Here is a 15913-nt window from a genome sequence, read left to right as displayed (position 1 = left end):
CTTCACAATATTGTTACGTAAAACGGCACAAGGCGGGACTATTTACACTGTATTTACAGTATAAGAGAGACACAGTAGCCAAGATGGTGGACAGCCACCAGCACCAGAGAGAACCGTCTTCTTCGTCGTCTGCCCCAGGATGAATGTCTCTCGCGTAGCATTACCCCCGGCGGTGCAAGCGCCGTCTCGGCGCTCTTCACACATTGTCGTTAGGAGGAAGGCGGTAGGCTTTCAGTCTGCTAACGTGAACTATGTCACTGGGAGCGATCGCCGGCGGTAAAGTCGGAGAGACGGGAACAATCTCGTAGGTGACGTCCGTGACCTGGCGGACGATTCGGTAAGGACCCGTGTATCGAGATAGCAACTTTTCGGATAAGCCAACACGGCGGAATGGACACCACAGGAGAACTAAGGCACCGGGTGAGAAGCGAACGTCGCGATGCCGGCTGTCATAGAGGCGCTTCTGGGTCGCTTGCGAGGCCAACAGCCTAGAGCGGGCGATCTGACGAGCGTGATCGGCACGAGCGATGGCATCACGTGCATATTCGCTAGGCGGCGCGGCAGCAGCCGGTAGTATGGTGTCCATCGGTAACGTTGGTTCACGGCCAAAGAGCATATAAAAGGGTGAATAACCGGCGGTATCGTGACGCGAGGAATTGTACGCGAAAGTCACGTAAGGTAACACCAGGTCCCAGTCACGGTGGTCAGATGAAACATACATTGAGAGCATGTCCGTGAGGGTGCGATTTAGTCTCTCGGTGAGGCCATTTGTTTGGGGATGGTAGGCAGTGGTCAACTTGTGCTGCGTTGAGGAGGAGCGCAAGAGATCGTCGATTACTCGTGATAAGAATGCGCGGCCTCGATCTGTGAGCAATTGGCTAGGGGCGCCATGGTGCAGAATAACATCGTGGAGCAAGAAATCGGCAACGTCAGTAGCAGTGCTGGTGGGGAGCGCTCGAGTGATTGCATACCTGGTCGCATAATCGATAGCAACGGCGACCCACTTGTTGCCGGATCGTGACTCAGGAAAAGGACCGAGAAGGTCCAAACCAACCCGGAAGAATGGTTCGGTCGGGATGGAGAGCGGCTGAAGCAGTCCAGCCGAGGGTGCGGCAGGACGTTTCCGACGTTGGCATTTGTCGCAGGAGGTCACGTAACGTCGAACAGACCGGGCGAGACCGCGCCAAAAGAAGCGGCGCCGGACACGATCGTACGTGCGGGACACACCAAGGTGACCAGCAGTTGGTTCGTCGTGAAGCTCACGCAGTACCGTTGAACGCAGCTGTTTAGGCACAACGAGAAGCAGCTCAGGGCCATCTGATTGGAAGTTACGACGGTAAAGTGTGCCATTCACGAGGGCGAACATGCGCAGTGAGGCGTCGTTAGGTGCGGATTCCAGCCGATCAATGAGCGATCGCAAAGCATCATCACGGTGTTGTTCGTCACCAATCTGGAGAAACTGAGACATAGACATAACGCAGGGGTTAGGTTCGATGTCCGGTCCCTCTGGTTGGTCAACAGGGTAGCGGGACAAGCAGTCCGCGTCCAAATGGAGGCGGCCAGACTTGTAGGTAACTGAGTAAGAGTGCTCCTGGAGGCGCAGCGCCCAACGACCAAGTCGTCCAGTAGGGTCCTTCAGTGAAGAAAGCCAACAGAGAGCGTGATGATCGGTGACAACACGGAAAGGGCGGCCATACAAGTAAGGACGGAATTTCGAAACCGCCCAGACAAGGGCAAGACATTCCCGTTCCGTAATAGAGTAATTGCGTTCAGATTTCGATAGGAGACGACTTGCGTACGCAATAACACGGTCAACGCCTTGTTGGTTTTGGGCTAAAACTGCACCGATGCCGTGACCACTAGCATCTGTGCGCACTTCCGTGGGAGCAGCTGGGTCAAAATGGGCAAGAATAGGTGGAGTCGTCAGGGCGGCGATGAGCTCAGAGAAGGCGTCAGCTTGTAGAGGACCCCAACAAAACGGGACGTCTTGTTTGAGTAGGTCAGTGAGTGGACGTGCGAGCGCCGCAAAGTTTTTCACAAAACGGCGAAAGTAGGAACAAAGCCCCACGAAGCTACGAACGTCATGGACAGACCGTGGAACGGGGAAGTTCGTGACAGCGCGTATCTTTGCTGGGTCCGGTCGGACACCGGAAGCGTCAACGAGGTGGCCCAGGACAGTAATTTGACGAAGGGCGAAGTGGCACTTCGAGGAATTTAGCTGGAGGCCAGCTCGTCGGAAGATTGCTAGAATGGTCGAAAGCCGCTCAAGGTGTGTTGCGAAAGTGGGGGAGAAAATTATCACGTCGTCCAGGTAACATAAACACGTCGACCATTTAAATCCTTGAAGCAGTGTGTCCATCATTCTCTCAAACGTGGCTGGTGCGTTGCAGAGACCGAAAGGCATGACCTTGAATTGGTAAAGGCCGTCAGGGGTCACGAAGGCGGTCTTCTCGCGATCCAGGTCGTCTACAGCAATTTGCCAGTAGCCAGATCGAAGGTCCAGGGATGAAAAGAAGGTGGCACCATGGAGGCAGTCGAGGGCGTCGTCAATTCGTGGAAGAGGGTACACGTCCTTCTTGGTGATTTTGTTGAGGTGCCGATAATCAATGCAGAAACGCCAGGAACCGTCTTTCTTCTTTACTAATACGACGGGAGAGGCCCAAGGACTAGAAGATGGTTCGATGATGTCCTTCGCAAGCATTTTAGCCACTTCTTTTTGAATCACGTCGCGCTCTGATGCGGACACACGGTAAGGTCGACGGCGAATGGGCAAAGAGTCGCCGTGTTGATGCGGTGGGCGACAATCTTAGTCTGGCTCAGGGGTCGATCACGAATGTCGAAAATGTCGTTGTATGAGGCCAAAACCCGGCAAAGAGCGTCGGCCTGGTCAGGCGAAAGGTCTGATCCAATCATGTTGCGAAAAATGCTGTCGTCGGAACTTGGTGACGGGAAAACTGCAGCTTCCGCAGGTGCAGTTATGGCGAAAACCTCGACGTCATAGTCTGTTATCGCGGTGAGGTGGGCAAGCGACATCTTCTGGGGCAACACTTGGGGGGTCAGACCAAAGTTTAGTAGCGGGAGGAACACACAGTTATCAACTAATGTGGCGATGGTATGTGGCACAGTAATATTGCGCGTCAGGCGGACGTCTGTAGTCGGAGAGACGATATAGTCGCCGTCAGGAACGGGAGGGGTCGATGACAAACACACGTACGTGACGGCTCGCGGCGGTAGGCGAACAAAATCGGTGGGGCTTAAGCGGCTGACGGGCGTATCGCAGGCATCTGATACAAGAGGAAGATCGAGGCAGAGCGTTTCAGAAGAACAATCAATTAAGGCCGAGTGTGCCGAAAGGAAGTCAAGGCCAAGGATAAGGTCATGGGGGCAGTGAGCAAGGACGGCAAAAAGGACAACAGTGTGACGACCGGCAATGCTGACACGGGCGGTGCACATTCCGATCACTTGAACAGCACCACCATCGGCAACACATATTGTCTGTGTCGTAGACGGCGTCATAATCTTCTGCAGGCGGCGGCGTAAAGGGGCGCTCATAATAGACAAGTGTGCGCCAGTGTCGATGAGGGCGGTCACAGGAACATTGTCGACTTTGACTTCAAGAAGGCTATGGTGAGTGGGGAGCGTCAGTAGAGGATTTGCAGTGGACGATGGCATTGCAGCTTCACCTCCATAAGCTGCACTATCTAGTTTTCCTGCGGCGTTCGTCCAGAGAAGGACAGGCGAGGAAAAGCGGCGAGGCTGCGGAGAGCGGGATTGGCGGCGTTGCGGCGACGGGGAGCGGGAGAAGCGGCGAACAGGAGCAGTGGCGTCAGATGGAAGAGGCTCGTGGGAGGACGACGAGTAGTAAGTAGGGGAACCAGCGGCTGGACGTCTGAAAGGAGTAGGGTACATGGAGGTCTGGCGAGATACGTAGGTCCAACGGCGACGGCAATAACGAGCAATGTGCCCGGCCTGATGGCAGGAGAAGCAGATGGGCTGATCGTCGGGCGTTCTCCATTCTGCAGGATTGCGGAAGGAGCCGGGAGACGTGTAGGAGCGTCGAGTGGGTCCAGAGGAATAAGGCCGAGCGTCAGGGATAGTCAGTGGGCACGCTGATGGAAGGCCAAGATTAGCAAACTCCTGCCTGACGACAGCTTGGATGAGGGACACCGATGGCTGCGATGCGTCACTGGCGTGGGTTGTAAACACAGGGGGTTGAATAGGTGCAGGACAGGCGGCTTCAATCTCGCGACGAACAATGCGAGTAACGTGGTCACAGGTGGGCGGCAGGCGAACGGCAGCACACGATGAAGTTGCAGCCGTATTGGGCAGCCGGGTGAATTTCTGGGTAATACGGCGGCTCTTCGCGTGTTCAAACCGCCGGCACTCTTTGATGATTCTGTCGACGGTATCAACGTTGGTATAGACGAGCAGGTTAAAAGCATCGTCGGCGATACCTTTGAGCACATGAGAAACCCTCTCGGACTCAGACATGTGCTCGTCAACCTGGCGGCAAAGAGCAATTACGTCCTGAATGTACGAGACGTATGACTCGGAGGATGTTTGTGCACGAGTTGCAAGTTCATTCCGCGCAGCAAGCTGCCGACCAGTGCTGTCACCGAAAAGGTCACGGATCTTCTCTTTGAAAGAGTCCCAGCTGGTAATTTCCGCCTCGTGCGTCTCGAACCACACCCGCGGTGGGCCATCGAGGTAAAAAAGCACGTTGGCGAGCATAAGGGTCGGGTCCCACCTGTAGCCGGCGCTGATCCGTTCGTAAAGGTTGAGCTATTTGTCGACGTCAACCCCATCCTGGCCGGAAAATACGCCAGGATCACGAGCAGGAGGCAGAACGATGTAGGTCGGAGCGACGGGAGGGGCAGGGGGTGAAGACGATGTGCCCGCACCGACTGACATGGTCGCAAGCGTGATGAGGCGGCCGTTGCGAAGCTCCGTGATCGAAACAGGGAACTACCCAGCACCTCCACCAAAAAGATGTTACGTAAAACGGCACAAGGCGGGACTATTTACACTGTATTTACAGTATAAGAGAGACACAGTAGCCAAGATGGTGGACAGCCACCAGCACCAGAGAGAACCGTCTTCTTCGTCGTCTGCCCCAGGATGAATGTCTCTCGCGTAGCAATATAATCACTGACATTTCTTTTCGGACAAACACTGTATATGAACACTTCAGCAAGTGATCTCTTTCATTAAGCAGGTTGGTCGCGGAACCGATGACAGTCAATGAGGCAACCGATGACACCCCAAGGGGCAACAAAGTTGATCAGGCGCGAAGGCGCTCGCCCGGACATCGGCGTGCTTGGCAACCTCGTTCATTCGACGCCACGGACGGCACGAGTAAGGCACCGCCGGCGCCAGGAGGTCAAAGGTGTTCATGAGAAAAAATAACTACGGCAACTTCGCGACACCACACTCTGACGGAATACAACTAAGCTTCTGAGAGAGCTAGCTTTACTTCTATACATGGGTGATATCACTGGTACTCGCGAAAAATGCTTTTCAAGAATGCTGGTGGCCATATTTTTTTGCGAAAGGGCCACCCCCCTGTCAGCGAGGGGGCGATGCAGAAATCTGAGGGGGGGGTCAGGACATCCGGACATCCCCCCTGGATCCGCGCCAGGGTTGAATTGTTTGTCGTTTGATGCCGTTTGCGTAGTAATGCTAATAGACACCTCGTTAACAGTGGAAGTATAACAGCTGAGGGTGCCATTTTTCTATTACCTCGCATCGACTTCAGCCAAACACCTTACCTTGAGGGTGTTTATCAAATAAGGGTGATTGTATTACACCGTACGGTTGTTCGTCTGGCGAAAAATTGATGTACACCTTTAAGGGTGTTAAAATGTTTAGTTCTGTAGATGGAGCAGCTGCGCATCGTCGTGCAGTTGGCTAGGCAGATAACTCTACAACAGCGGCAAAGCGTTGACGAGAAGGCGCACGTTAATGTTAAGGCGAAAAGGCAGTAGTTGGGGCTAAGCAGACACGTGCGTGGACGTAGCGCGCATGTTATCTGCATATTATAATGAGGAACGCAGAGTTTGAGAAGCTTAATAAGCGCACTTGGTTGTGGCAGGTAATCTTGCGTGAGACTAGTTTATAAGGACCATATCAGGAATTCGCTTAATAATTACGTCAGCATGTCACCATGGCGCTTAGCTGGAATATGAACGCAACGCAGAACGCAAGTGTGTGATGAATGGTTGCCGACGCATTTCCTTATTTTAAAAAAATCACTGAGCGATTTATCAGCGTACTGCGATAACATTCAATTTATACTAACCTTGCAAAATCCTGTGATTACTTTAAAACGTTACAACATGTAAAAATTTGTCCATCAATCATGTCACTACGAATATGCAGCTGAATAATGCGCTATATGGCTATTAAGTTCTTATAGATATTTACCGCGATTCCTTTATTGTAGCACCTTAAAAATTTTATGAAAATCAACACGATTTTTTACGAGACAAAACATGTTGTAAATATGATTTTATCAATGTTATACTCGTTCACCTACACCTCGGCGCCACGTCACGAAAATGTGATGGCGCTGGCGCCGGAATTTAGTTTCGCATGGTAGGTACTCCAACGCCAAGCCGCCGCCCGTGTCGCGCCTACCACAGCAGCCGCTGGGTTTCGCGTGTGGTTGTGCGGTTCCATTTGTGAGGTCTTTATTCTGTAATTTTTCAACGAAGGAAACGCAGTAAATCGACGAGCTGAGTTGCGTCGAAATACGCAAGAGGCTAAAGTTGTCACAGGTTTGCTGTTGATGAAAACCGTCGCAAGCAATGAGCCACCGCGGTAAAAAGCGAAAGTTGGATTCTGATACCAGATCATGCATTATGCGCAAAACATTTGGTAACCGTTAAGCTTCTCTTTAATTGTGAGTGGCGGGCATTAATTAGCCAACTTATACATGATCTGAGGATCGTTATTAGCCTGTCATTACAATTTCTTGCCGCACGGTGGGAAAGCTAGATTAGGATTAGCGTTGAATGTAGGTCGAGCGAGCAGATTCCCCACAAAGCACGTCACATTCAAATTTATTTTCATCGCCAAGAATTGAGCCACCTGCAGTGTAAATATCCTATCACACGTTCAAATACGCAGGCACCACGGTCACAGGTGCGTTAATTGCAGTGTGGATATCATAAACGCGCCTAAACGTGTCAATTAAATTTCGAGCGTGAAATAAAATGTACAGTGTTATTACAGAGTTGGAGCGAGCAGACGGCCGCGTCCAAAAGCTGAGATTGCGCGGGCCTACACAGGCAGCGTCGCCGTAGGGCTGGTACCTCGCCGGTGCAATCACCGAGGCGATCGCTTCTATATCGCCGCTCAGGGTGACGTAGAAATGGGCTACAGCTTGTTTTTGACATGAAAAAGTTCCTAATAGAAAAATCAAAACTATTTTTTACGAGACAAAACACGTTGTAAATATGATTTTCTCAGTGCATCTCCAATTTTCTCGTGTTTCGTAAAGCACCGCCTAGTATTAAACCACTGGCGCGATCGTCTCGCAGACATCGTCTCGCAGACAGAAACCAAGCACCAGCCGTCACAGCGAGGCAGCTCGGCTGGCTTGCAAGTACTACGTTTAGTTTGCTATTCGCACCATCGACACCGACAAAACGAATTCATGTAAGCCCACGTAAATCGTGTTGTCAAAAGTAAACGCACTATGATGAGCTGCAGGCCAGGTCGCAAGCGCTGTCGGCGGTCACTGCGGCGGTCAGCGAGCTAGGCCAAGCGTCACTAGCGTCTCGTTCGGCCCAACTTTAAGCTTTGATTCAGCCGTATCCAGATGTGGGCGAAATGCAAGAACGTGCACTGGGTGCACATTAAAGAATCTCACGTAGTCAAAATTAATCCGGTGCCCCCACCACTACCGTGTGCTTCCTAATGAGATTGTGGTTTTAGCACCCCCCACCCCATTAAAAAAATGCGCAATCCGCACGTGCTAGAATTACTGCTACCATTGGTAGCATATACGCCTACAGTAACTAGCGCGTGCAAGCGGTGGCGGCGAACGTGAGCGGAGCCTACGCGATGTCGCTCTAGGGCCAAACATATAACGACGGTGCCTTCCGTGGTTTACAAACATAGTGTAGGTCTATATAGAAAAAAATCAACCTATCCACTAAGGATGTTCGCAGCGGTCGTAAGGTATGATACACAAAACACCAAAGTGATGTTTACCTGTATATCAGCAGGCGTCTGGTGCCCCTGGATACGAGCTCCGTCTGGCACCGGGCTCCTTGCACGGTGCACGGCGCTTGCACGGTTGTGCACTGAGACGCGGTGTCCTTGACGCCCATCTCCACGAGCAGGTCGCTCTCAGCCCTCATGAACAGTCTCCTCCGATGTCCTATACACAGCAGTCCCAGGTGCGTTTGTCGGCGTTGTTTCGCAGCTTGAGCGCGATCTCCCGGTTGTCTGGGAGAACTTCTTTGATGGCCGCGCACCTAGGACATCTCGTTTCTTGCAGTAGTAGTGCAAAGTGCGTCCGCCTCGATCAACATTCGAAATCGCGAGCAAGCTTCGCCTATGGCACGTCGACCTCTCGCGCCAGAGCACGAGGGCGTGGCCTCAGTGTCGTGCTTCGGTTTCCCCTCTTCCATTTCGAACTTTCTGTAGTGACCGGCTGTCTTGGCTGCTATTTTGTAGCGATGCCTTTTCAAGCGACGCGTGTTATAATTAAGGCACATATTTCGGTGGCGTCCATGTACTCAAAAACTATCATCATCGGCATTGGCTCGAGTGTCGTTGTTTTCTTCCTCAGTTGGCTCGTTGGCGCCCCACGAGTTGCGCTCGTGCACGTGCTCGGCGCGCACTCGTGGTACTGCACCCGCGTTCGTCGTCGTTGTGGTCAGCTTCCACAGCAGGCTGCGTTGCCGCTCATCATTCCAGTGTATAATTTCACTTCTGTTCTGTCGTCGTAATGGGCAGGCCGCGTTTACGGGGACAGGAGCCATATTTCTTAAGCCCGTATGAGCCATTCTTTGTCTTACGTGACGGGCAGATTTAATTTTGAAGCAATTTAATTTCGACGAATAGCAAGCGCAATGGCGAGTGAATATTGCTACCCACGCCACCGAGCAAACTCGATACTTCGAAAGCAGCGACAACGGCGGATGCGGGCATACCATCAGTGACGTCGTTCTCTCCCTCTCAGCCATCGCATCATAGTTAGTTTACGTAGGATGGCTCAAATGGGGAGGCTGGAATGGGGAGGTGCAAACGTGACCCCCAAATGCGCCGATGCCGCGCGGTGGCGCTGTTGACCCTCGCTAAGGCACACAGCCGAAATGGACGCATCGCTAGCCTCGGTTACCGCGCGCTTACGGCGAGTGCCAAGGAATACGTCTTTATCATGAAATAAACGTTGTATCAGCCCACATCATTACTCCAGTGAAATTTTACGGGCCCAGTTGGCATTGCATGGATAGATTCAAACGCTTTTTTTTCGTGCACATTTCGTGAAGAAGCTCAGGATCATAGGGGCTGGGGCTTGGGAATAATTTGGATCACTTCGGATTCTTTAACGCGCACTGACATCGTACGGCACACGGGCGCCTTGCATTTCGACTCCTTCAAAAAGCGACCGTCGTCCTCGACGTCAGCAGTCGATCACCCTATGCGTGCCGTAGGACCTGTAAACTGCAGTCATTACCTGATTACTTCTCGACGTACAAACCACTTTTTGCCAGTGCTTGCATAGCTGTAGCATGTCGTTTCGACGCTCAAATAAACAATTTCCTATTATTGCAGACAGCAACAGATCTGGTCATGAAATCGTTTATCTAAAGGATGCCTGAAACGGTTCGGATAAATTTTGTAGACGCGTATGGTACAGCTGCAGCAAAACATTCGCGTCACAATTTAATTGAAGCATCTCATATTAAGAGAGCTACGGACGATTACAAGTTTCGCTCCTCCCTACCTAGCCATGCATTTCCTCCTCAACCCGTTCGCCGAGTGATCGGGCTTAGCTTCACCTTCGCTGGCTCTACTTCATGTTGTGACGTGTTGTCGTCTACTTCCGGTTGTCTTGGAGCCAGCGCGCGAAGGCTCTCCAACTCTCTACGCTAGCGCCCGGCCGTCGATCCCCAGCGAGAGCGATTAAGCAGCGTGCGTTGTGAGCATTCTGTCGCAGCGCCGAGCGTGTCCGGTATTCCGGTAACCACAGGCGAGCTGGGTGTTTTGACGGATAGGCAGAGGCGTAAATTAAATCCCATCCATAGAGTTGTGATGAAGGAGCTTCGTAGACGTACAGGATCGGCATGCATGGTCCAGCCATCTGGTGGCGCAGAGCTTAAACAGCCAAATACAGAGCTAATATTCATGTAACCAAGTGTAAAACATTTTAAACATATAAAAAGATAACGTGTTCAAGATTACGCTCCGGCCGAAAATTTTAGCCAGCAGCAAAGTAGAAAAAACTTGGTTACTGCTATATTAGCTGTGTGTTTGGTTGAGCTTTGTGCCGCCAGGTTGCTGGCACCATGCAAGCAGTTCACGTTTGCGCCTCCGTTCATGACGTAAAACGTGGTAAAACGGCCAGTTTATAGAACCTGCTTCAGTTGCCAAACTCTCCGCCTCCGCTGTACTCCCGAAGCGGCGCAAGAATGACTTCCGGTACAGGTGGCGCGACCGCAGCAACAGGCTCTTTGTAGCAGACGACAGAGTACGAGCGAAGAGCGGCGGCTCACTTGCAGTTGCGACTATCTGCGCGCAAATATTGAGTTGCCTAGCTAACCAATAATTTCCCTCTTCAGGCAGTCGTTTAGTTAATATCTCAGGACTGTTCGGCACTTGTAATGGGAGCTCGGTTGGCGCAGGCTCGCGTCAAGTGCAAGGCGACAAGGGTCAACGTTGCTCACTGATTAAACGCACCTTGCGACCGCTTGCGACGACAAAGAGTAGCTTTGACGCAGGTTCTATAAACGTTGACTTTGACTGACTGTTTTCCTGGCCAGCAGAGAAAACTGAAAGGATTTCGTAGGTTGGGAAGCAAATGCGCTATTGCAGAATTTCGTCGGAGGCGCGCTCGGCGTGCAGTCTCGTGTAGCCGTGTTTATTATTGTTTTTGTTTCTTGCATTTCTTGTGGCGTGACCCTATATGATTACGAAAATTGCAATCCAGATTAGATTATGGTACGCGCGTTCAGCTTAAGAAACGCTGGAGATACTAGGAAACACCGCTGCACATTGATTATTCAGGTCGCGAATGTAGCGGAGTGCATTTCATGAATTTTAAGTTCGCAGGCACATCATAGTATAATAACATGTATAGGATTCGGATCTCAGATCGCATGATACTATAATTCGTATACTGAGGGGGGAATCTTCCATAGTGAGCCTTAATAATTCCTATAGAGGAAAAATAGCTCTTAATTTTGTTTCAGTCATTTCTTATTGCCACTCTTGGAATTATACTTAAAAGATTAACAGTTTTTAGGTTCTTTCTATTAAAAATTCATTGAACCTTACAATGCCGCCTTATGTTTTTAATTGTAAAAGGTCGTACCTCCTTTTTCTTTAGAATAGGCTTGAATGGATCTCAGTGCAACTTTGTTAAAGCCATATTCACAAGGCATTCCAGAAAGAATTTGGTTAAGTCGACTACTTGTTGGCAACGCCAAGAGTTTCGCGGCGCTGATAAGCCTGTATGCCTTTGCGCTCGCGGTTCTTAAGGGGCATGTGGGCCTTTGACCGAATATTTTTTTAAATCTTTATTCTTTGAGGTATAGCACTGGAAACTCGTATGTATATGTAATTCTTTGTGCTTATTTCAAATATGAGGTCCATTTTTGTTTATCTCTTTTGGTTACAATTTTATGCTAGTGTCCTTTAAATATTTTCTGCACATATTTGCAAAATATCTGATGCCTATATTTCTCAAAATAGGGTATCAATGGCTTTTGTATGATTCAAGAAATGCCGGAAGATCAACCTTATTGCTCTACTTTACCTAGAACATGAGTTGTGTGGCTTTGAAGTTGAAACTCGAAGGAGTGTTTTTCTGGTGCTTTACTTTGAAGTCCCGCAACTCGTGTTCTAGTTAAGGCAGAGTAATAAGGCTGGTCTTACGGCACTCCTTGAATCATACAGAAGCCATAGATACCCTACTTTGAGAAATCTAAGTATAAGATATTTTTTCAAACCTACACAAAAAATTATTTCAAGGAAGCTCATATAAAATTAGAACCAGGGGAGATAACCAAAAATCGTCTACATATTCAACATAAGCACGCATCATTGCATATAGGTACAACTTTTCAGCACCATATCTTGAAGAATGAATGAATGAATGATAACTTTATTTATAATCCGGCGAGTTATTCGGGGATTTGGGCGAATACCCCTGCCTAGGTGTCGGCCAGGAGCCCTTGAGCTCTGGCGGCTTCCTCGGCCCGCTGGACGGCCCAGAGTTGGTCTTCGAGGGCGGAGATGAGCAGCGTAGTCTCCCAGCGCGTTCGCTTTGAGGCTGCGTCCCCGTATAGAACCCCCCCTTGTTTGCACTCCCATAACATGTGTTCCAGGGTTGCCCTGGCCTCACAAAACTTGCATTAGTTGGACTAATAAAGCTCTGGGTAACAGAGATTCAAGGTCACCGGGTTTACAAACGTTCTTGTCTGCAGCTGTCGCCATTACCAAGGTCTGTCGCAATTACCAAGGTCTGAACTAGTCCGATCATGCTACCTTCTTTCATCCCGCTGTGTCTGTTAGATATGCGTCTGAGTAACCTGACAGTCTGTTAGACTGCGCCTTTCAGTCTCCTGATGGTCTCGCCATTATGTCAGTTTGTCGCGATGTGTAAGTCCAGAACCCGCATGCTATCTACCCTGGGTACGGGGCGCCCGTCGGACGTCGTTCGTATATCCCTACCGGGATCCTCATCGTTCGTCTCGCCGTTCGGCTTGTGGCCTCTTCGCGTAGGTCTGTAAACTAACCGTTCGGACTTTTCTGCGGAGCAGGTCAGTCCGGTGTTCTCCAAGTATTGTTCGACCGTCTCGATAGCACGTTGTAACGTGTGTTCTATCTGGCCGTCGCACCCCTCGGTAACCCACAACATAGCCCACAACGTAATGTCGTCGGCGTAGAGGGTGTGATTGAGCCCTTCGATTTCGTTTAGCTTGGGCGGCAACCCCACGAGAGCTAGGTTGAAAAGCATGGGCGATATCACCGATCCCTGCGGGCTGCCGGCGCTACCCAACTCTATTTGTTCAGTAGTAAGCTCCCCGAGAGTAAGCTTGGCCTTTCTATTCGTCAGAAAGTCTCGAACGTAATTGTACGTTCGTTCGCCAAGGCCGAGTTGCTGCAGTTTGGCCAGTACGGTTGCGTGCGTTACGTTGTCAAAGGCCTTCTTCAGGTCCAGGCCGAATATGGCCTTAGTGAACCTGGTCAGGCTGTTTATAACCTGGTGTTTGATTTGTAGCATCGCGTCCTGCGTAGAGAGGTTTCCCCTGAACCCCAACATAGTGTGGGGGAGCAGGTCGCGGTCCTCGAGGTAGTTGGTCAGCCTTGTGAGGAGCGCGTGCTCCATTACCTTCCCCACGCACGAAGTCAGGGAGATCGGTCTGAGGTTCTCTAGCTGCAGGCGCTTGCCCGGCTTCGGTATCAGCACGACGTGCGCTGTCTGCCATTGCTGCGGTACGCGTCCGGTTTCCCAGCACGCATTGACGTATTCCGTCAGTTTCTTTATGGATTTATCATCTAAATTCCTGAGCGTTTTGTTTGTGATTCCGTCGGGCCCGGGCGCCGATTTAGTGTTGAGCTTATGTAACAATGCCCTGATCTCGGACTCGCCGATCGGTCTGTCTAGGTCTTCATTGATTGCGCCTTCGTATTGTGGATGCGTTACCGGTAGGACTGAACTAATGTACCGTTCCCTGATCTCCCGTAAGATCTCCTGTTCGGAGCCTTCGTACGCATGTATGATTCTGTTGATGTTCTGTCTATACGCGGTTTTCGTCTCTTCTGGGTCAAGCATGTACCTAAGCAAGTTCCACGTCTTCGCGAGCCCTAGCTGATTCTCCATGTTACTGCAGGTGTTTTCCCACTGTTGCTTGCACAGCTGCTGTGTGTGACTCTCAATGTCCCTGTTTAGTTTCGCTATCTTTTTGATCTGTTGTGTCTTTGCCTTTTCCATCTTTCTTGCAAACTTTGTTTTGCCTCCCACATGTGTAAAAGTCTGCTGTCTATGAGTTCGACTTGCGCCTCTGGTGGGACCGTTCGTGTCGCCACGGCAATGTCCCTCTTCACCGCATCGGTCCAATCCCCGATGTCGTCAATTGCTACCTGCGAATCTTCCGTCTGCCTAATGTTTCTGAATTTGTCCCACTCGACCAATTTGAGCTGTTTACCTCTGATCTTGCGCGGTCCCGCTCTAATATGAAGTGATCACTACCGAGGTCCTGTTGCGTGTTCGTCCACTGCGAATCGCCAATGTTTTTCGTAAAAGTTAGGTCCGGTGTGGTGCCTACGCTAACGCTGTTACCTCTGCGCGTTGGCAAGGAGGGATTCGTAACGAGGGTGAGCCCCTCTTGCTGCGCGTCGAGCCACAGGTTCCTACCCTTGACGTTTTCGAATTTGTAACCCCACGCGGTGTGTTGAGCGTTGAAGTCCCCAGCAATCAGTACCGCCTGCCTGCTCGCGATAGCGATCGTTTTCCGAATGAGCGTGCGGAATCTGTGTTTGCATCGCGGACTGCTGTAGACGTTGAGAACGAAAAGGCTGCTAGGTACTTTCCGAGTCAGTATTATTTCTATTAAAGTGTGTTCAATTCCCGTAATGTCTGTGTCCTGTTGGACGGCCGTGAGATTTCGTCTGACCAGCGTGGTAACGGCCGATTTCTCCCCCGCGGTGCCACTGTAGGACTTGTAGACCGATAATTTTCCCTTCCCGTTAGTTTCTTGTAATACTATGATGTCTGCATTTTCTTTGTTAATCAGGTATTGCTGTAAATGACATCTTTTCTTAGCGTAACCCCTGCAATTCCACTGCCAGATCGTGTATCTCTTGTGTTTATCCATGGTGTTAAAGTTTTCCGGCGATCTCGCTCGTCTCTGTTACCGCCGGCCGACTGTACGGTTTGCCAGCCGTTATAATGGGGCCGCAACTGCTTGCTTGCGAGGCTCTCATAGGTAGACTGACTGCCACCGATAATTTTGCTTCTAGCTCTCCCACGCGCGCTTGCATCGAGCCTAACTGCTCCTGTATCTGCTGCTGAATCGTGGCGAATTGCTGTTGCATAATTTAGTGATCTGACCGATCATATCGTCCATTTTCAGTCTTTTGCTCTTACTCTCTCGCCTATATGTTATCATTTCACTGCAGTCTGAATCTACTTCTGTAGCCCTTCGTTTTGTGGGTACGGGCACTTCGTCCTCACCCTCGAATATTTCCTCCGCATCTTTGGTGATCTGTGCTACTTCTTTTCTGTCTTTGACTCCATTTCTCAGTCTAGCGTTTTCTTCTATGAGTACGGTAATGAATGAATGAAAAACTTTATTTCACGAGCTTTTCAGCGCATGCGCCGGATGGAAGTGGTTCCCACTTCACGGGAATCCATATGCTGCTCTCGCCGCCTGGCCCCTGGTTACGAGCCAAAGCTGGTCTTCCAGGGTGGGGCTGGGCAGCAAGATCTTCCATCGCTCTCTAAGGGGTTGGATGGGTAGGGGGATCATGATGGGGTTAGGATTGGTGAGGAGTGGTGGGTGTTGTTGGCTAAATTTACATTCTGCAATCATGTGTTGCAGTGTACCTGGCTCGTGACACACGAGGCATTCTTGCCCGTACTGGCTCGGGTACATGCGGTTTAGTAATCGGGGGTGGGGAAACGACTCTGTCTGGATCTGCCTACATGTAGTCTGCTGCTCCCTCGTTAGCG

The 15913-nt window shown here is 50.6% G+C and overlaps 1 protein-coding gene across 1 annotated transcript in view; it reads right to left on the bottom strand.

Annotated features, from left to right (window-relative positions):
- The window catches only part of LOC125943166 (uncharacterized), a 74873-nt gene extending 66376 nt beyond the window's left edge, over nucleotides 1-8497 (bottom strand). Inside the window, exon 1 of the mRNA XM_049661654.1 lies at nucleotides 8218-8497. Coding sequence (XP_049517611.1) covers nucleotides 8218-8366 — 149 coding nt within the window. The 5' untranslated portion in view covers nucleotides 8367-8497. The remainder of the gene's footprint in view (nucleotides 1-8217) is intronic.
- Nucleotides 8498-15913: the final 7416 nt, after the last annotated feature.

Source organism: Dermacentor silvarum, chromosome 1 (genome assembly GCF_013339745.2).
Source record: "Dermacentor silvarum isolate Dsil-2018 chromosome 1, BIME_Dsil_1.4, whole genome shotgun sequence".
Taxonomy (NCBI): Eukaryota; Metazoa; Arthropoda; class Arachnida; order Ixodida; family Ixodidae; genus Dermacentor; species Dermacentor silvarum.
The sequence above is the reverse complement of the archived record's forward strand: the minus strand, read 5'-3'. Positions and strand labels throughout refer to the sequence as shown.